Source organism: Labrus bergylta, chromosome 2 (genome assembly GCF_963930695.1).
Source record: "Labrus bergylta chromosome 2, fLabBer1.1, whole genome shotgun sequence".
Classification (NCBI taxonomy): Eukaryota; Metazoa; Chordata; class Actinopteri; order Labriformes; family Labridae; genus Labrus; species Labrus bergylta.
In genome coordinates, this window is record NC_089196.1 from 36443139 (window position 1) to 36464191 (window position 21053).

At 43.8% G+C, this 21053-nt stretch overlaps 2 protein-coding genes across 3 annotated transcripts; both read left to right on the forward strand.

The window, feature by feature from the left end:
• The first annotated feature begins 111 nt into the window (after positions 1 to 111).
• gstt1a (glutathione S-transferase theta 1a) lies at positions 112 to 4971 on the forward strand. Of its 2 annotated transcripts, XM_065951992.1 has the most exons (6): positions 112 to 153; positions 187 to 317; positions 2163 to 2250; positions 3739 to 3895; positions 4112 to 4288; positions 4503 to 4971. In XM_065951992.1, exons 2-6 carry the CDS (start codon positions 212 to 214, stop codon positions 4701 to 4703), a joined length of 729 nt encoding a protein of 242 aa, XP_065808064.1. In that variant the 5' UTR covers positions 112 to 153; positions 187 to 211; the 3' UTR covers positions 4704 to 4971. The 2 variants fall into 2 exon arrangements, with proteins under 2 accessions (XP_065808064.1, XP_020514185.2); XM_020658529.2 differs by having other exon boundaries at positions 132 to 317.
• A 262-nt stretch (positions 4972 to 5233) lies between these two features.
• p2rx7 (purinergic receptor P2X, ligand-gated ion channel, 7) lies at positions 5234 to 19559 on the forward strand. The gene is made up of 14 exons (XM_020658526.3): positions 5234 to 5367; positions 7079 to 7379; positions 7655 to 7802; positions 7877 to 7948; positions 8049 to 8121; positions 8798 to 8894; positions 9650 to 9730; positions 10414 to 10549; positions 13145 to 13281; positions 14381 to 14471; positions 15223 to 15288; positions 16330 to 16434; positions 18477 to 18584; positions 18831 to 19559. The coding sequence occupies exons 2-14, from the start codon at positions 7264 to 7266 to the stop codon at positions 19323 to 19325; spliced, it is 1725 nt and encodes a 574-aa protein (XP_020514182.2). The 5' UTR covers positions 5234 to 5367; positions 7079 to 7263; the 3' UTR covers positions 19326 to 19559.
• Positions 19560 to 21053: the final 1494 nt, after the last annotated feature.

Sequence of the window (21053 nt, forward strand, 5' to 3'; positions counted from 1 at the left end):
ACCTGAACACTTTGAACCTCAAACAGAGTGAGCTTTGAACTGTCGTGTCTGTTTAAGGCTCGGAGGCTGTGAGGAGGGGAGGAGGAGCTCCGCGCGGAAACAGGATAACAGGCTCTGCACGAGAGGACGAGAACACAGCGAGGGAACAGCAGAAGAAGAAGAGGAGGAACACACCGAGGGAACAGCAGAAGAAGAAGAGGAGGAACACACCATGGAGCTCTACCTAGACCTGCACTCTCAGCCATGTAGATCCGTCTTCATGTTCGCCAGGGCGGCCGGGATCCCCTTCGAGTTCAAGCTCGTGGACCTGTCTACAGGTGAGCGCGCACACACACACACAGGGAGAGAGAGGGAGGAGACTCTGCAGAACAGTTTCTGCACGTTTGAGTCTAAACTTCCTCACATTCCGTCCTCAAACTTTCGGTCAAGTTCAGTGTTTGCAGAGTTTGTTTTTGCACATTTCTCCGAAGTGTTTGACTCTGAAGATGCATTTCCACAAAAGCACAGCACTTCAGTCCCCTCCATGAGACAGAACCAAGTGGACACGCTGTAAATCACCCAGAAGCTGCTTCATGTGTCCAAATGAAACGTTCCCTCGACATTGTGCCCAACAACAACGAGGTCAAGACGTTTTCTTTTTTTACATTCAAAGTGCACTTCTGTCTTTTCCCTCCTGATAATGAGACTGACTCTTATGTGTTTTAATAACTAATGCACCAAACAGTTTCTAAAGTCTACCAGCTGTTGTTTCTTAAAGTGGAAACTCTTCAGACTGTCTGAATCAGAGCAGCACTCAGAAATATATCACTGAGGAAACTCTGACTGCTTTTTTAAAACACAACAAAACCTTTAATTCATGGGTGAAAATCAGGTTTGTTTGCTTGACCACCTCAGATGAACCTTTGCCTCCACAATTTACAACGACTCCTCTGAGGGGATCTGATCGAGAGCCCGAGCGGATCGGCAGACCAATCAGAGCAGACTAACAGTGTGGGCTCAACAGAGTGTAGCTGACAGACTCGGAGCGGAGAGGGAGCGAGGAGGAGCAGTTCATGAAAACAGACACTTTTTAAAAACTTTATCTATTGTGAACGTACAAAAGTAGGTACATAGATTAAATATAAGAACCCCAAAAAGGGCAGAATATGACCTCTTTAAAAGCATCGTTATCTCCACTTTGTATAACAAGTTGAGGAGCTCTGCTGAGGGAGGAGAGAGAGGGTCAGCGCCTTGTAGAGCCCCTCCCCACTCCAACACTCCAATAGGAACGGATTGAATCACGCTGACGCTCGCTCGCATTGCGTGCTGTGATTCAGATAAACACACAGAAGAAGAACCTTGGAGTGAGAACAGTCCGTACACAGGAGATCATACTTCATTAATCCCTGAGGGGAAAGTCTACTTCACACTGTTATTGAGAGACACACACACAGGATCTGATGTCAGAGTGGGGCTGCTGTGCAGGGAGCGCTAGAGCTACTGGTGTTTGAAGCCTTGCTCAAGGGCACCCTGGCAGTACTCGAGAAGTGCCTCCAGCTACCAGAACATCTTCCACATTTGGTCCACACCAGGACTTGAACCGGCCCATCCCGAGTCCCTACACACCGAGCTACTGAGTGTCGTCGTTTGTCAAAATGTTTGTAAAATCTAACAATCTGAGAAATGTTCTCTCTCTTCTGCTCAACTTAGAAGAGAGAGAAATATTGTGAAATGTTCTTCTGTCATCGGAGACTTTGAACTTGTTGCATAAAGTGTGTGTGTGTGTGTGTGTGTGTGTGTGTGTGTGTGTGTGTGTGTGTGTGTGTGTGTGTTCACATTTCACCCACAGAGCGGACGGACTCGTCCAGGGAGGCGGGGGGGAGAGTCCCCTTAACTCAGATAACCACACACAAACTGTGTGAGGTGTCAGGGGTCAAAGGTCAAAGCGTCCAGACAAAACACTCCCCTCGTCCCTCGTGATCGAGTTTAACTGAGGCGAGCTGGAGAAAGAAAATAAAGGAAGGAGAGTTTAAATCTGAAAAGAAGGAAGGGAGGGGAGAGTTAACAAACTCAGCTTTTTGCTGTGTAGACATTATTTATTATCTCCATGGCAACAGGCGACACAGCAGACACTTTGTCTTCATTGTAACAGAGCCGTGGTTCTTGTTCTTGTTTTTTTCCAGGTCAGCAGTACAGCGAGGAGTTCGGGAAGATCAGCTTTGTGAGGAAGGTTCCCGTCATGAAGGATGGAAGCTTCATTCTGAGCGAGAGGTAAAAACACCAACATCAGAACATCCACTCACGAATAATGATGTCATTTTCATGGTGATGCTTTTATTTTGATAGAACTCCTGAAAGCTGCGTTAAAGATGGAGTCAGTAGAAATGTTTGTAAACACAACATTCAAACAGGGCCCCTCCCCCTCTAGTGTTTACTGCTTGTACCTACACTGCAAGCTAAAGCACGCTAGCACAAGCTAACCACCGGTGTTTGTCACCTTCCTGTCCAACAGGAAGTAGATCAACTCCACGTCCACGGGTAAAAGACAACACAAGGCTCACCCTCGTTTTAGAACGATCTTTATCCACTTGGTGTTTCTCCTCACTCTCATTATATTTTCTCTTCTTTGCTGCTACGTCCACGTCCGTCATATTCACCGCTTTGAATCTCGTCCAATCACTGAACTGTATCCACTCCTAAACTCACCTGCTGCGCTGTCATTGGCTGGAGGAAACACACCAGCCCCGCCCAGAAACATCCCGAGTCAACCGTCACAAAGCAGAACTGGAAAATCCAGTCAGAGGACAGAGTCTCTGCAGACACAGTCACCACCACACATGTATGGAGGCCCAGAAGGGACAATGGAGCAGCTTCACAGAAGACTGTGTTTTATTTTGAAGATCCCTACATAAGTCTGTGTTTTATTTTGAAGGTCCCTACATAAGTCTGTGTTTTATTTTGAAGATCCCTACATAAGTCTGTGTTTTATTTTGAAGGTCCCTACATAAGTCTGTATATTATTTTGAAGGTCCCTACATAAGTCTGTGTTTTATTTTGAAGATCCCTACATAAGTCTGTATATTATTTTGAAGGTCCCTACATAAGTCTGTATATTATTTTGAAGGACCCTACATAAGTCTGTATATTATTTTGAAGGACCCTACATAAGTCTGTATATTATTTTGAAGGACCCTACATAAGTCTGTATATTATTTTGAAGGTGCCTACATAAGTCTGTATTTTATTTTGAAGGTGCCTACATAAGTCTGTGTATTATTTTGAAGATCTCTACGTAAGTCTGTATTTTATTTTGAAGGTGCCTACATAAGTCTGTATTTTATTTTGAAGGTGCCTACATAAGTCTGTATTTTATTTTGAAGGCGCTTACATAAGTCTGTTTTATTTTGAAGATGCCTACATAAGTCTGTATTTTATTTTGAAGGTGCCTACATAAGTCTGTATTTTATTTTGAAGGTGCCTACATAAGTCTGTTTTATTTTGAAGGTGCCTACATAAGTCTGTTTTATTTTGAAGCTCCCTACATAAGTCTGTGTTTTATTTTGAAGGTCCCTACATAAGTCTGTGTATTATTTTGAAGGTCCCTACATAAGTCTGTATTTTATTTTGAAGGTCCCTACATAAGTCTGTGTTTTATTTTGAAGGAACAAGCTGCTGACTCCGTCCTTCATCAGTTCATGTTCATTCTGTTGAATACGTTTCTATGGTAACGTCATTCTTTGGTCCCTGTGTTTCCTGCAGCACGGCCATCCTGAAGTACCTGGTGCAGAAACACTCGTCCACCGTGGCCGATCACTGGTTTCCAGCCGACCTGCAGCAGCGAGCTCGAGTTAATGAGTACCTGTCCTGGCAGCACATGAACCTGAGAGCTCACGGGTCCAAGGTGTTCCTGCTGCGGGTACGTCCAGTCTCTGACCCGAGTCCCTGCTGCGTCCTCAGCCGACCTCCAGGACAAACATGACGATGACTTCATCATGAGATCAGCTGATAGTCCAGTCGTAGAAGACTTCTGCTCTCCTCCTGCTACAACCATTATAATAACTTTGTACTGAAGATTGAGTCTTTGGAGTTTTGGAGGAGCAGATCTCTGATGTGTGCGTGTCTCTGTGAGCAGGTCCTGTTTCCCATCATGATGGACGGGGAGGTCCCCAAGGACATGATGGACGCCGCCGTGGAGAATCTGAACCAGTCGCTCAAAGTCCTGGAGGAGAAATTCCTGCAGAACAAACCGTTCATCCTCGGCGACAAAATCTCTCTGGCTGATCTGGTGGCGATAGTCGAGATCATGCAGGTACAAATCATTTACTGATGATGTGATTTCAAACGTTCTGACCACGGTCAACTTGAAGGTTGTTTTCATCGGGGTAGGGGGGAAGTAGCAGAGAGAACTCCCATGATTCCCCGTCAGCCTCGACGTCATCTTTGTTATAGTTTTGATGGAGAGCCCCCTGGTGGTGGTGTTTATATACTGTGGGTTTAATGCTGTGTATTTGTGCGCTCTGTAGCCCGTCGGCGCCGGCCTGGATGTGTTTGCGAGCCGGCCTCAGCTGACGGCGTGGAGGGAGCGGGTGAAGAAGGAGTTCGGGGAGCAGCTGTTCGACGAGGCTCACGAGCTGATCATGAAGGTGGACGCTCTGGCACAAAAGATGGAGAACAACAGTCAGCTGGAGCAGCTCAAACCCAAGTTTCGCAAACTTTTCAGCTGAGGAGGCTCGAGTGAAGATCAACGTCAGAAATCATCTCGTCGTGATTCCATGAAGATCAGAGATGAGTTTGAGCAGCTTCAGGAAATAAAAACCTGTTCAACTGTGCAGCTTTAATGTTTAATATCTGATTCATGTAAACACTCTTTACACAAGTTAATGAAACCTCTAACCCTGCAGCGAGGCCTCCTTTAACACCAAAATAAATCTCACCAAACTGTGAAACTTTCAGCTGGAAATCCATTAAAAAATAAAAAGTACTTTATAACAACTCTTGTTCTCTGTATTTTCTTTTTTACGGCAAAAGTTCATGAAGAAATATTTAGAAATGTATATTGTAGGAATATTGAATTTTCCCCTCTGAGATGTATCACAGTAGAAGAATTAAAATATTAAAATGCAATCTACAAAAAACTGAACTCCAATAAAACAGTGAATGTTCTCGTTACATTCCTGCTGTGCACACAGACGCCGTCTTTGTTTCCTCACAGAGATCGTCTTTGTCCTGCAGAGAACAGAACGCAGTCTTTATCTCAGAGACGGACAACAAACAGATTATTTTCAAACCAGACGTGTTCAGACGGTTATATTTGTTCCATTCCGTTATTTATCCATTTATATCTGTGCACATGAAGAGAGAATCCAGGATGTGATGCAGTGACTTCAGGTGAGTGCAGGTGAAACAACACCGCCATCTAGTGGACGCCTTTCGCTTGAACAAGCGTACTTTATATGTTGTTCTTAATCTCTGTGTGCCTTTTATAACGCTGGAAACAATTATTAATTTATCATTATTTAATCTATGATGTGTTTGACCTCAGAAGTTCAGGTTTCATCTCTAAGATCTTCAAGATATTCTTACAGATATTCATCAGTCAGAAGAGGACAGGGACTTACTTAATCTTCCATCTCAGAATCTTTTCTTTCTGTCTGTTCCAAAAGTCAGAACTGAATCGGGGAAAAAGGCATTTAAGTTTGCTGCTCCCTTTACTTGGAACAGATTACAAAAAGAGCTGAAACTTAATGAACTTCTCTCGCTGGATGCTTTTAAGAGGACGTTAAATGACTTGGAGGCTGTAGATGTTCTTCCTGATGTATTTGTGGAGGATATTTGACAAACATTTTGCTGTTTGGATTTGTAATTTGTGTCTTTTAATGTCTAATGTATTTTGTATTTGAATGTTTGGCTGCTCGTTGTTCCTGTGAAACTCGGTGTTTTGCTGCCTCTCTCTTCCAGGACACTCTTTGAAAAAGAGATTTTTAATCTCAATGAGTTTCTTTCCTACTTAAATAAAAAATAAATTTAATAAAGAGGGAAATGTTCTACAGATCCCTCAGGGTTTGAGAAGTTGGGATGAAAAATGATTAAATAATTCTCTTTGGTAAGTGATGTTGATTAATATCTGCAGAACTTCCTCATGCACATAAAGCTAATGTACACAAGAAGTCTATGACGGAGCACAAGCATTTCTTTTTGGATCCGTCCTGTAGGAGGCGGCTTTAGTCGAGACAACTTCATATAATCCAGTCATTAAATTTAAGATCTTTTCTGTAGATCTTTTAAAAAATGTTTAATAACCGTGTGACCTCAGAAAAAGCATCAGAGGAGAATCTTTCTCCAGCGTGTGTGCAGCCTATAACAAAGTGCCTTAAACCTGCATTCTTCTTAATGACCAGCAGGAGGCGACTCAACTGTCTGTAACAGGAGGAAGATTTCACTTCTTCTTGATTTATTCTCTTTGTAAATATTTTCCTGATGAGTTTATGGTCAAGTCTTGTTCAATACGGCGGTGTCTGGAATCTCGCCGGGAAGGGAGCTTACCAAACGCTGGATTTGATTGAGTTAGGGCCCCAGGTCCACCTCGTTTTTCAATGAGGAGAGAGAGCGTTTGAAGCAGCCGCTCCGAGCGCTTCACTTGAAAATCTTTAAACTTTTCAGAAAGGCGCTGTTACCGTCACCGGCTCCACCCCCCCTGAAGTACTGGACATGGTGCTGACTTGTCTTCTCAGCAGTGATGCTCGGCTACATGTGCTGCAGACAGTGCTGAGAGGATTTTAGCGCTCCCTCTGCTGGACAAACTATGTGATAACATCATTGTTTTCTGCACTAAATGTTGAGTTAAAGATTTAGTCTGTCAATCAAACTATTGTGAAGCATGCTGTGAAATAAAGGGACGCCAGTCTCTACAGAATAATGTGACTAAGTCGGGAATGTCAAAAATCCAGAGCATCTCAGTGTGCATGACTGATTGAAACTGCTCCTTTAGTTGTAATCTTAATGGTGTGTGTGTGTGTGTGTGTGTGTGTGTGTGTGTGTGTGTGTGTGTGTGTGTGTGTGTGTGTGTGTGTGTGTGTGTGTGTGTGTGTGTTCTCTGCAGCTGGTGATTTAGGCAGTGAGAGCAGCTGCAGCAGTGAGGAGGAGGACATGTGACCGAGCACACAGGAAGAAGAAGAAGAGTGAAGACATGAGTCACAGATTCCTCCTGCTCTCTCAGAGGAACCTGAACACATCATAAACAAACAGACCGACAGAACCGGCTGCAGCTCCGGTACCGTGCTCATCATGTCGTGCTGCCGGTTTCTGTGTCAGTATGAAACCAACAAGCTGGTCCGGATCCAGAGCGTCCGGCTCGGTTCTCTCAAGTGGAGCCTGAACGGATTCATCCTGCTGCTCATCTGGTCAGTTTAACCGTTTTTACCGTTTCTGCAGGCTGAGGGGGGTTGATATGACGTAGAGAAAGTCCCGTTAACGGGTTGATATAACGTAGCCGAGATAAAGTCCCGTTGTGATGAAAGTGTGAGTAAAGAAAAGTCATGTTATTGGTTTAATATAATGTAAAAACAACAAAAACAACAAGTTCCGAGTTTGATATGACGTAGAGAAAGTCCCGTTAACAGTTTGGTGTGAACTCTCGGTTGTTTACATCGGGTTTGTTTGTTTGTTTACTGTGCAGCGTCATGATGCTCTGGAACCGGAACTATCAGGAGTTCGAGCTGGTCGTGAGCTCCGTCACCACCAAGGTGAAGGGCGTGGCTCAGACTCACCTGGCCGGGGTCGGGGACGTGGTGTGGGACGTGGTGGACTACAGCGGACACTCACAGGTGGGTCCTCGGGGTCGTTAATGTCCTGCTGTTAAAGCAGAGAATTTAAAGATGTTTTTATTTTTTATTTTCAGGGAAAAAACTCTTTTTTTGTGGTGACAAACGTCATCGTGACGAAGAATCAGAAGCAGGGAAAATGTCCAGAGGTGACTCATCTTTTCATATTTAATATTTATTATTAAGTTGAATCTTTGTCTTCCACTGGATGAAACATAACTTCTGAAGACACGATGATTGTTCTTGCAGGTTCCTGTTAAAGGCAGATTGTGTCGCTCTGATAAAGACTGTGAGAAAGGAGCCTGGGATCAGCTCAGTCATGGTAAACTTTAACAAATTATTATCATGGCTTAAATTAAGAATGGATTAGCCCCTCCCCTTTCCGCTCCTTATGGGCGGCCTTGCTAATGACCAGCAGTGGGTGACACCACTATAATTGCAAATATTTGTCCTCATGAGTCTATGGTCTCAATCTCTAGTCTCAGGTCTTCTTCAACACAGCATGATGCTCATTTAGTACATTTTGGTCTCGGTTATGAAATCGGAAGAGAAATAAACCACCTAACAACACAGAAAATCATCAGAAATTAGATATATGTCCTCTAATCTATTATTGGATCAACAGATTTTACCTTCAAAGGTCCTGGGTCAGGGTCCAGGTCTGTAAACGGTGGCCTCCTTGTTCGGCTTATTTGACCTCATGTGGAAATTAAAACAGTTATTTAAACATATAGAAGCTGCTTTTTGTGACTTCCAGTTTCCAGATTGTGAATAATTTAGCAATGAGACTTTACTTCTTAGCAGCAGCCGTCACCTGTTTCTACACGATGAAGAGGAATTTATCGTGAACGTGCTGCAGTTTTACCTCTCAGCTCTCTGTTAAACCACAGATTTGGGTGACACCTCTTTAAAGCGGAACTCAAACCTGAGTTAAGACTCTGTGAAGGTTCTGACAGATTAAAGAGTTTGACTGTAACATGGTCGTTTTCTCTCTGCAGGGGTTCACACAGGATCGTGTGTAAAGTTTGACACTTTGAGGAAAACCTGTGAGGTTTCTGCGTGGTGTCCGGTCGAAACAAAGACAAAACCTCCCAGGTAAAACCCCTGCTGTGAGCAACTCCTCCGTTTTATAGTCTGCATCTATTGAAAGCACATCTGAAAACAGGTTCATATGTTTGTACACTCCAGCGGTCATGAATGATTCTACTATTATCTTCAACTCAGGAGACTTTGCACCACTGGCGTGTGGACTCAGACGTTTTGTCCTGACACTTTAAGATGCGAGGGTAATGCTAAGTCAGAGCGCCGTGACCATTTCAGCGTCTTTTCTTTTCTCTATGTGCCACGAGTGACTCTGGCAAGAAAACCCACCGTCACCGAGTCACAGCTGTGTACCCCTGCCCCCAAATAATTACTTTACCTGCAGCGATCTAACAGCAGCAGAAACAAGTGTGAGTCTCAGTTTGAGTAATTACAGACAAAGCTCATGGAGTTGTCAGCATATATATATATAACAGCATGGGACCCAGAACAGAACCCTGTGGGACACCACATGACAGAGGTGCTGTTAGAGAGTTTGGATGCAAACCAATCCAAGGCACTACCAGAGAGGCCCACCAGCTGGTTCAGTCTGTTTTAAAGAACACAACTGTCAACAGTCTCAGCAAAGAGTTAACACGTACATTTTTGTCCACCCGGGGGTGCCAAAATCAACAAAAACAAACGTTCCTCACAGGAGCTTTGGGTGCACAGCTGTTTAGTCTGTTTTGGAAGTAAAGGAGCTTTCAGTGTGTTTCTGTCAGTGATTTGTTTGTATTAACTGTTTGATCTTTTATTTTTCTATAATGTAGACCCGCTCTGCTGGCAGCAGCTGAGAACTTCACCGTGCTCATAAAGAACAACATCAGGTTTCCTGCCTTCAAGTTCATCCGGTGAGAGTTTGATAAGGATACAGGATTACGTGATACACAGACTGAAACATCAGATTTTCGAAAGATGAGGGTTTGAAACAGTTTCCTTATTAAATAAAGCGAAGCCACAGCTGTGTGTGAGCCAGCAGCCAGGTTTCACATGGCAGGAACTTTAAAACATTGAATCATTGTTTTTCTAAGTTATTTTCCTGTTTTGTTGTGCAGTTGCAGAGAGACGTTTGGCAGACTCTTCTTGTTGGTCTGTTCAAGGAATCCCAAATATTTAAGTGTGTTGTGTGTTTGCTGTTTTGCAAAAACAGACTTTATCATTTAAAAGTCAGTGAACAGACGCAGCTGTGAACACTTTTATCACAGCTCTGAAAGTTTGTGTAAAGACCGGACCACACAGAGGTGTTGCTAGAAATGCGTAACCAGCAAAACCATTGCTTTCATACTGAACAGCATAGCTAAAAAAAAAAAAATCAACTTTTCAGCTCAAGTCGCAGAGTCACAGCGCTAGTCTATGTCGCTAGTAGGAGGCTATACATGCACTTTTTATGACAATCACTAAAAGCATCTTAGGACCTCAGATCCTGCTGGAAACAGAGTCTGAACATTTTCCGGGTTTGCAGCTCTTCATGGTGTCTCTTCAGCGGGAGAGGAAGTCTTCATCTTTTAACCTAAAGTCTGTTTGTTTGTCTCAGGAGGAACATCCTCCCAAACATGAATGACGCCTACCTGAGGAGCTGCGACAGAAGAAACGACTCGCTGTGTCCCATCTTCAGACTGGGAGACTTGGTCAGAGAAGCCGGAGAGAAGTTCTCCGAGATGTCTGTGGAGGTGAGGATTCACATCAGGCAGATGTTCAACATGAGTCTGGATCTACTCGAGGCTTCTGCCTGTTAAAGGACGTTTTCTGTCGTCTAGCTCTTTTTGTAAAGACGTTTTAGATAACTTTTGTTGTGATTTGATAACATAGATATAAGAATCCACTTGACTTCACAGTTTGTATGTTTCTGCCTTGAAGGTGAAATGAATTTTCTCTCAAACCGGCTTTTTCTTCATTAAGTTAATTAATATCAACTGACATTTTTGTCATTTAAATTAGTTATGTAGTCGCGTTAAATTTTTAACAGAGAACATTTTAAGACAGTAGGAATGACCGTTCTGTGTTGTCGAGGATAAGCAAGCCCAGGCCTTCCTCGAGTGGTGGACCTACAGGGTGCTTCAGGTTCAGCCGGGTAGAGGAGGGTTTCCAGTTTGGGGGCCTAAAAAATCTCATCTCTGCTTTTTGCAGATGATGTGGTTCTGTTGGCTTCTGCAGACTGGGACCTCCAGCAGGCATTGGGACGGTTTGCTGCTGGGCTGAGGTTCAGCGCCTCCAAGTCCGAGGCCGTGGTTCTATGCTGGAGTGAGTCTTTGAAGGTGTTTAAGTATCTCAGGGTCTTGTTCACGAGTGAGGGTAGGATGGACCTTGAGATTGACAGACAGATTAGTTCAGCGTCAGCAGTAAGGTCGGTGTTGTACCGGACCGTTGGGGTGAAGAGCGAGCTGGGCCCTGAAGGCAACACTCTCGATTTACCGGTCGACCTTTGTTCCAACCCTCACCTGTGGTCATGAGGTTTGAGTAGTGACTGAAAGAATAAGATGGTGGATACAAGCAGCTGAAAGAGTTTCCTCCTGAGGGTGTCTGGACTCGGCCTCAGAGAGACGGGGAGGAGCTTAGACATTCAGGAGGAGCTCGGAGTAGAATCGCTGCTCCTTCACATCGAAAGGAGCTAGTTGAGGGGGTTTGGGCATCTGGTTTGGATCCTCCTGGACTCCTCCCTTTGGAGGTTTTCTGGGCATGCCTAACTGGGAGGAGACCCCGGGAGTTCACTTGAGGGATTATAGATCCTGTCTGACCCAGGAACGTCTCAGAATCCTAAAGGATGAGCTGGAAAATGTTGCTGGGGACAGGGACGTCTGGGTTGGCTTACTGTTGCCACGGCGACACAACCTTTCTCATTTCATTTCAAACCTTTATTTATTCTTGAAAGGACACGAAAGGTTTCTCATGTCCAGTGCCGTCGAGATTACAAGCACAAAAAAAACACCAAAAACAACAACAAACAAATGGATTACATTCAAATTAAAAACATGTACAATTCAAAACAAAGTGGCTAGAAATCAAACTCCTAAACTCTGTAAGAGAGGGAACATCCTCAGATAAGTTGAAGAATGAATGGATGGTTTGATGGATGAAATGACCGTAGTGGAGAAAACCCAGGAATGATCAAACAGAAACATTTCATCAAAGTGACCTTGGTAAAGAGATAACAAACATCCTCGTGCATGTCTTCATGTTTCCTTTAGAAAATCTGAAAATAAGAGATGGGTCCACGACTCTTCACATCCACTTTCTCTTTTTCAGTTTTCAGTCAGCAGATTTTAATCCAGAGGAAGAGAGCGAGGAAAGCTGAAATGAAACGGCTGAAAAGAGGAAGTGTTTGTACGGAGAACTTTCTTCAGATTGTTTTGATAGAAAAAGAAACGTCCGCTTTTAGTTTCTATAAAAAGAAGAATTCTGTGTTTGTCTTAAGATGATTCAGAATCAGAACCGGTGAGGTTAAGCATTGATCATTTATAAGTCTGTTGTTTTGGATACTGGCTGGGAGGTCTGAGGTGTGAGAGCAGGGTTCAGGTGTCTGGGTTTAAAATTTCTCCAGTGTTAAGAGGTTCAGATTCAGAGGCAGCGTTGCAGAGGGGAGGTCTCGGAGCTGGGTTTTGGAATATGGAAGACTGGTAGCACGGAAATCTGCGAATCAGCGTAACCGAAGTTTTTAAAGGGGACATATTATGAAATATCCACAGTGTTTTTGAAAATATATTTAGGTACACACACATTTAGGGAGAAGAGGAGGGGAGAGATGCTGAGATCCTCACGATGATGATTATGATTAACTGTGTGTCCATAAAGTCAGGATGAAGAATCTGATTTTCAGGCTCATTATTTAACATTTCTTCACTGTGAACATTTTTCTACTCAAGTTTTTGAGTATTTTGAGAATTGTTATCATGAAAAAATTCACAAACATGAGACTTTATTCTGGTGGAGTTTAACAGTTTGAAGTTTTTACTTTTTCTTTATTTTATGAACTCCCTTTTTAGACGTTCCTCAGTAAACCCGCTCCTCACAGCTGAAATACTACCATTTTAGTATGGTACTCAGTGCCTCAACAACTAATGTGCAGTTTTGTAATTATTGGTTCATAGTAATTAGAATCTGTTGCAACATTAAGAACATTTTGAAGCTGTAACATCTCGTTTTGAAAAAACACATCTATATAAAACTAGTTTCTGTATCAGTGTCAGCTGAGAGAAACAAAGTGTATAAATACTGACTCCTTTTTCAGGTTTTTGTGGTGAATAATGCTTCTCCTCTGTTGACCACAGGGGGGCGTCATTGGCATCATGATAGAGTGGGACTGTAACCTGGACCGTCTGATGCAGAGCTGCCTGCCCCGATACTCCTTCAGACGTCTGGACGAGAAGGAGAGCAACAGGACGCTTTACCCCGGACTCAACTTCAGGTGAGTCGCTTCAAATGTTTCAAACATCAGACACATGAAACTGCAGAACTACAGAACTAAAAACATCAGACACATGAAACTGCAGAACTAAACATCAGACACATGAAACTGCAGAACTAAAAACATCAGACACATAAAACTGCAGAACTAAACATCAGACACATGAAACTGCAGAACTAAACATCAGACACATGAAACTGCAGAACTAAAAACATCAGACACATGAAACTGCAGAACTAAAAACATCAGACACATAAAACTGCAGAACTAAACATCAGACACATGAAACTGCAGAACTAAAAACATCAGACACATGAAACTGCAGAACTAAACATCAGACACATGAAACTGCAGAATTAAAAACATCAGACACATAAAACTGCAGAACTAAACATCAGACACATGAAACTGCAGAACTAAACATCAGACACATGAAACTGCAGAACTAAAAACATCAGACACATGAAACTGCAGAACTAAAAACATCAGACACATAAAACTGCAGAACTAAACATCAGACACATGAAACTGCAGAACTAAAAACATCAGACACATGAAACTGCAGAACTAAACATCAGACACATGAAACTGCAGAACTAAAAACATCAGACACATGAAACTGCAGAACTAAAAACATCAGACACATGAAACTGCAGAACTAAACATCAGACACATGAAACTGCAGAACTAAAAACATCAGACACATGAAACTGCAGAACTAAACATCAGACACATGAAACTGCAGAACTAAACATCAGACACATGAAACTGCAGAACTAAAAACATCAGACACATGAAACTGCAGAATTAAAACATCAGACACATAAAACTGCAGAATTAAAAACATCAGACACATGAAGCTGCAGAATTAAAACATCAGACACATCAAACTGCAGAATTAAAAACATCAGAAGAAAAAAAGTGACTTTTCCTGGTAGTGAAGATTATTTACAGAGAAGAAGAAGAAGAAACTTTACCTGAAGTCAAAGACCTGAACACGGTCCTGATCTGTAAATAAAGACCAGTTTTCATGTCTTTAATCAGGCTGGACATCGAGATGAAGTAGGCTCTTTAAATGTTGATCATGTCTTCTGATCAGGTACGCAAAGTACAACACGGTGAACGGCGTGGAGGAGCGAACGCTCTACAAAGCTTTTGGGATCAGGTTTGATGTCATGGTGTTCGGACAGGTGGGTCGGGTTTTCTCTTTTCTCTTTACTCACTGTTCTGTGTTTTCTGCACAGATTTCAGTCCTTTAAAAACAACGATCTGTAAGACGTGCAGCTTCTCAGTCGTCCAGCTCATGGTACTCAAAGCTTGATCAGAAGGCAGCTGGACCGGCTGAAGATCTTAAACATGTTTCACCCTCTCCTCCTCCTCCAAGAGGCTTCTTCAGCTCTAAACTTCCTGGTGGGCGGAGCAAGATTTAAGCCTCTGTGGATCATTAGCATGCTAATGCTAAAGGATGACTCACATCAGAGTAGCTGAGTTGTTAACCTCTAGAAAGGAAGAATAATGAATAAAACTTGTTTTACAATCAATTTGGAGAAGAGAAATTGTGTGTGTGTGTGTGTGTGTGTGTGTGTGTGTGTGTGTGTGTGTGTGCCCTCAACTCTTAGATAACCACACAAACTGTGTGAGGTGTCAGGGGTCAAAGGTCAAAGCATCCACACAAAACAGAGTTTAAATCTGATAAAAAGGAAGGAAGAGGTTTTCCTGTTAAATGTGTAAAAACGTGCTCACCCCCAGAGCTAACGATTAAAAACAGAAGTTTAATAAAAAGAGTCGCTGTAGCCTCAAACTGTGACTGATTCTAAACATGTCAGCTGATTTGTTCTTCTCTCAGCTGGTACGACAAGTGAAGGAAACCCTGACACTCCACTGAGGCGTTAAAGGGTTAAAATAAAGAACCAATGAATGAGAGTTTGTTCTGTTCTGCAGGCGGGAAAGTTCAGCTTCGTCCAGCTCATCATCTACATCGGATCAACGCTGTCGTACTACGCTCTGGTGAGAGAACGACCTCCATATCATCAATGAGTGCTGAACGCTGTGAGCTCAGTGTGAGAGGAGGAGGAGCTCTGACAAACCAATCAGAGCTCAGACGATACCACTCCATACAACATGGCCTGTGACCAACATCCTTTATTTAATCATTCTTTGTCATTAGGTGCAGTGATTAAAGGAGCAGTATGTAACTCTGACCCCTGGTGTTTAAAATGGGTACTGCAGTCTGAATTATAAACATCATAGAGAGCTGTCTCCCCCCCCCTCCTCTCTAGAGTGGATGCTCACTCAGGTCACCATGTGGTGGACTCTGAAGCTTCAGTGTTTATCCAGCTCTGCATGGGTCTGTAAACCTTTCTGTGTTCTAACCTCTCTCCATTTTTCAAAAGCATCTCCAATATTGATCCTAGTTTGAGCACGTTTCTGCTCGTGGAGCTTATTAGAAACATGCAGAGGCTTTTTAGGTCGGGTACAATCACTTCTATCTGAACCACTTCTCTTGACCGCTTCCATCACTGCAACACCTGTTGACCTGATAACTGCTCTCACATCTGGCGCCTTTCCTCTCAGTTCTAACAGATTTAGTGTTTTAAGGATCATATTTCATCTCTGTATGCTTTTTGATCTCTAACAAACATTTTGTGTTCATGTGACAAATATCTAAACTGTTTCTCTTCTTTATGATGTGCTCAGACTTGGTGCGTTGATGTTTAAATGTAACTGGTATTATTAACTGGTATGTAAATGTAACTGGTATTATTAACTGGTATGTAAATGTAACTGGTATTATTAACTGGTATATAAATGTAACTGGTATTATTAACTGGTATGTAAATGTAACTGGTATTATTAACTGGTATGTAAATGTAACTGGTATTATTAACTGGTATGTAAATGTAACTGGTATTATTAACTGGTATGTAAATGTAACTGGTATTATTAACTGGTATGTAAATGTAACTGGTATTATTAACTGGTATATAAATGTAACTGGTATTATTAACTGGTATATAAATGTAACTGGTATTATTTCTGTGTCTCCAGACGACCATAATGATCGATTGGCTGATTGGAACGAGCTGTTACTCTGCAGAGGTCGGACAAAACTACTCGGAGAAGAAGGTGGAGTCGGTGAAGGACAATCAGAAGGTGAAGATTCGGTTTGTTCTGCAGTGATTGGCTGGTGAACAGTCCAGGGTGTAACCCCGCCTCTCGACCAATGACAGCTGGGATCGGCTTCAGCCCCCCCATGACCCTGAACGTATAGATAGAAGATTTAAACATCATGACTCTGAAAGAAAACAGACTGCAGCACTGTTTCTTCTTTTTTCCTCCCCGTGTGTTGTGTTGCAGTTTTATGTTTTCCTCCTAACCAGCCGTGTGTGTGTGTGTGTGATCATTATGACCCTCTCTGTGTGTGTGTGTGTGATCATTATGACCCTCTCTGTGTGTGTGTGTGATCATTATGACCCTCTCTGTGTGTGTGTGTGATCATTATGACCCTCTGTGTGTGTGTGTGATCATTATGACCCTCTCTGTGTGTGTGTGTGTGTGATCATTATGACCCTCTCTGTGTGTGTGATCATTATGACCCTCTCTGTGTGTGTGTGTGTGTGTGTGTGTGTGTGTGTGATCATTATGACCCTCTCTGTGTGTGTGTGTGATCATTATGACCCTCTCTGTGTGTGTGTGTGTGATCATTATGACCCTCTCTGTGTGTGTGTGTGATCATTATGACCCTCTCTGTGTGTGTGTGTGTGATCATTATGACCCTCTCTGTGTGTGTGTGTGTGTGATCATTATGACCCTCTCTGTGTGTGTGTGTGTGATCATTATGACCCTCTCTGTGTGTGTGTGATCATTATGACCCTCTCTGTGTGTGTGTGTGTGATCATTATGACCCTCTCGGTGTGTGTGTGTGATCATTATGACCCTCTCTGTGTGTGTGTGTGTGTGATCATTATGACCCTCTCTGTGTGTGTGTGTGTGTGATCATTATGACCCTCTCTGTGTGTGTGTGTGATCATTATGACCCTCTCTGTGTGTGTGTGTGTGATCATTATGACCCTCTCTCTGTGTGTGTGTGTGATCATTATGACCCTCTCTGTGTGTGTGTGTGATCATTATGACCCTCTCTGTGTGTGTGTGTGTGATCATTATGACCCTCTCTGTGTGTGTGTGTGATCATTATGACCCTCTCTGTGTGTGTGTGTGTGATCATTATGACCCTCTCTGTGTGTGTGTGTGATCATTATGACCCTCTCTGTGTGTGTGTGTGATCATTATGACCCTCTCTGTGTGTGTGTGTGTGATCATTATGACCCTCTCTCTGTGTGTGTGTGTGATCATTATGACCCTCTCTGTGTGTGTGTGTGATCATTATGACCCTCTCTGTGTGTGTGTGTGTGATCATTATGACCCTCTCTGTGTGTGTGTGTGATCATTATGACCCTCTCTGTGTGTGTGTGTGTGATCATTATGACCCTCTCTGTGTGTGTGTGTGATCATTATGACCCTCTCTGTGTGTGTGTGTGATCATTATGACCCTCTCTGTGTGTGTGTGTGTGATCATTATGACCCTCTCTGTGTGTGTGTGTGATCATTATGACCCTCTCTGTGTGTGTGTGTGTGATCATTATGACCCTCTCAATGTGTGTGTGTGTGATCATTATGACCCTCTCTGTGTGTGTGTGTGTGATCATTATGACCCTCTCGGTGTGTGTGTGTGTGATCATTATGACCCTCTCTGTGTGTGTGTGTGTGTGTGTGATCATTATGACCCTCTCTGTGTGTGTGTGTGTGTGTGTGTGTGTGTGTGTGTGTGATCATTATGACCCTCTCGATGTGTGTGTGTGTGTGTGTGTGTGTGATCATTATGACCCTCTCGATGTGTGTGTGTGTGTGTGTGTGTGTGATCATTATGACCCTCTCGGTGTGTGTGTGTGTGTGTGTGTGTGTGTGTGTGTGTGTGATCATTATGACCCTCTCGGTGTGTGTGTGATCATTATGACCCTCTCGATGTGTGTGTGTGTGTGTGTGTGTGTGTGTGTGATCATTATGACCCTCTTGATGTGTGTGTGTGTGTGTGTGTGTGTGTGTGTGTGTGTGTGTGTGTGTGTGTGTGTGTGTGTGTGTGTGTGTGTGTGTGTGTGATCATTATGACCCTCTCGGTGTGTGTGTGTGTGTTGCAGTGCGTCCTCTGCGTCTCCTACGTCGATGAGAACAACATTCGACTGGTGAAGAGATCTCAGAAGAAAAGTTTACAAGACATCAAAGCCTCGTCTGTTCAGCCACGAAAGGTAAAGCTCAGCGGCAACTTCCTGTGTTGAAAATGAGTCAATGAGGAAGTGCAAAATAAAACTGCAGTTCCTCGAGTGTCCACTTGAGGCTGTCACATACACACCCTCTTATTAAAATGAACATATTTAAAACCTCTGTCTTTATCGGCTGCTCTTCTTTAATGTTCCTCTCGGCTCAGTTGTGTTTGTGAGCTGTAAAAACAGCTTCCTGGTTAATTAGTTGGTACTTTATTGTCATCCTGACAGGAGGACACGGGACACCTGAGGGCCGTCCTCCCTCTGCTGCAGACAGATCGTGAAGCTCCGCCTCCTCTAGAAAACAAACCCGTCATGAACGCGGGGCCTCGACGCCCCTCCTGGTGTCGGTGTGACCGCTGCTCGCCGTCCTCGCTCCCGCACGAGGAGCTGTGCTGCAGGAGGAGCGACGGCGCCTGCATCACTTCGTCTCCTCTGTTCGAGCAGCTCGTGCTGCGTCGCCCCCTGCTGGAGGCCGTCCTCCTGTACAGGGACCCTCTGACTCCGCCCCCCGGTCCGGCTCAGACCGCCTCCCTGCGGCACTGCGCCTACAGACAGTACATCAGCTGGAGGTTGGGGGTCCCGCCCGCAGACACCCACCCTATCATCCCACGCTGCTGCGCGTGGAGGATCAGGGAGGAGTACCCGAGCCCGGACGGACAGTACAGCGGCTTCAGACCGGCCAGGGCGCCGTCTATGCAGGCGTGCGCTAACGGAGAGCTGTGAGAGAAGCGTTTACACAACACTAACACACTAACAGTTTTTCATGTTTAATCTGCCTTAAAAAGACAAAGAAAAGTGTAAAATAACGTGACGAAGCTGCACAGGAGACAGAGAAGGGTCAGTGTACGTCGGCCTGCGTTCAGTTTCCTCGCTGAGTCAACAAATCTGTGAACTTTCACACGTATGTTGTAAAGTCTTCTGCCTGCCCAGTAAAAACAAATACAACAACTTGTCTTACTCTGACTCCCTTTCCCTTTTTCCCTCTACATGGTAACATTAACGCCACCTTAGCTCAGATATTTTCCTCTCTGTTGCTCGCTACGTGGATGATGATGCACAGATCGTGCATTTTGTCTATTGTTCTGTAGGCGCGCTGACTGATCCGTCATCCATCTGTTAACATGTGGATAGTTAATGGATGGATGCAAGACAGGAAATACATTTTCTAACGTTCTGTGTTTAACAGAGGAGGTTAAAGTAAACTCAGTGTGATCTTAGGAAGTAAAAGTTGGACACTTTTACACCCTGATGGTAGAGGCTGCTGAGTATTAACTCATCCATTCATACACAGTCACACACTGCAGACAAAGCAGGGGGGGCAACTTGGGGTTAAGCGTCTTGCCTAAGGACACATCGGTCATGTGGCTGCAGGAGCTGGGGATCGAACCCCTGACCTTCCGATTTAGAGATGTCCGACTCTGCCACTGAGCCCCAACCAGTTATTTTTCTACAATTCACTTATCGGATGCTTTTATCCAAAGCAACAAACATCAGAGAGTAAGAACTCAAACAAGGATCTAGAGTGGAGGAGACAACGTCAGGAAGCGATCGGACACACAGGTGCTGACAGGAAGTGACCACAGGTGCTGACAGGAAGTGACCAGAGGCAAACTACAACATCGACAGCTTGAGAGTTCTCTGCATCAAAACACCCTCAATATCATCATCATCACTTTGGAAGTTCATTCCACCACCAGGGGGCGACAGAGGAGAAGAGTCTAGTCAGAGACTTAGGACCCTGTTGTGAAGGTTGGATCAGACGCCTTTCATTGGCAGAGAGTAGTGGGGGGGGGGATGTAGACCTGGATGACAGAGTTAAAGTTAGGAGGAGACGTTTTTGAGTTTTAAATTTGATGTGATCAGAAACTGAGCGTCAGTGGAGGGAGATGAACAGAGGAGAGACATGTGATGTGGGGAGGACGAGTCGTGCTGCTGCGTTTTGGATCATCTGCAGAGGTTTGTTAGTGAATGCAGGAAGAATTGGTGATGTATGCCTTATGCTAAGCTAACCATCTTCACCTGTAACTTGTATTCCAGCGATCATAAATGAGAGCAGAATGGATGTTTTTAAACTCTCTGCAGTACAAAAAGCACATGTCCCTCTAAGGCTGCAGCCCGAGTGGTATTACACTACAGTAAAAGCTAAACCAGAACAAACCAGATTATAGATTTATTAAATCACTGCAAACATCTTGTGTGTGTTTGTGTTTCCTCACATTCTCCCCTTCTTATATCTGATGAAATGTAACGTTAATCTTTAAGTGCATGGCAACGCAGCGGCAGTTTCCCCCCGACGTTCTCCAGGGGAAAGACAAATGGGATATTTTCTTCTCTTACAGTCAAAGTCAACACAGTGCAGACGCTCCGACAGAAACACAAACAGCATTAGATCACACTGAACCCTCAGCGGGTCTGGGAAAATATCAGGGAGGATTCAATGATCTGCTCTTA

Bases quoted from the DNA above. Each gene is read 5' to 3' on its own strand.
- gstt1a (XM_065951992.1), top strand. From the start codon at position 212: ATGGAGCTCTACCTAGACCTGCACTCTCAGCCATGTAGATCCGTCTTC. The intron at 2,251-3,738 runs GTAAAAACACCA...TGTTTCCTGCAG, and splicing joins AGCTTCATTCTGAGCGAGAG to CACGGCCATCCTGAAGTACC. The intron at 3,896-4,111 runs GTACGTCCAGTC...CTCTGTGAGCAG, and splicing joins CCAAGGTGTTCCTGCTGCGG to GTCCTGTTTCCCATCATGAT.
- p2rx7 (XM_020658526.3), top strand. From the start codon at position 7,264: ATGTCGTGCTGCCGGTTTCTGTGTCAGTATGAAACCAACAAGCTGGTC. The intron at 7,380-7,654 runs GTCAGTTTAACC...TTTACTGTGCAG, and splicing joins TTCATCCTGCTGCTCATCTG to CGTCATGATGCTCTGGAACC. The intron at 8,895-9,649 runs GTAAAACCCCTG...TCTATAATGTAG, and splicing joins ACAAAGACAAAACCTCCCAG to ACCCGCTCTGCTGGCAGCAG.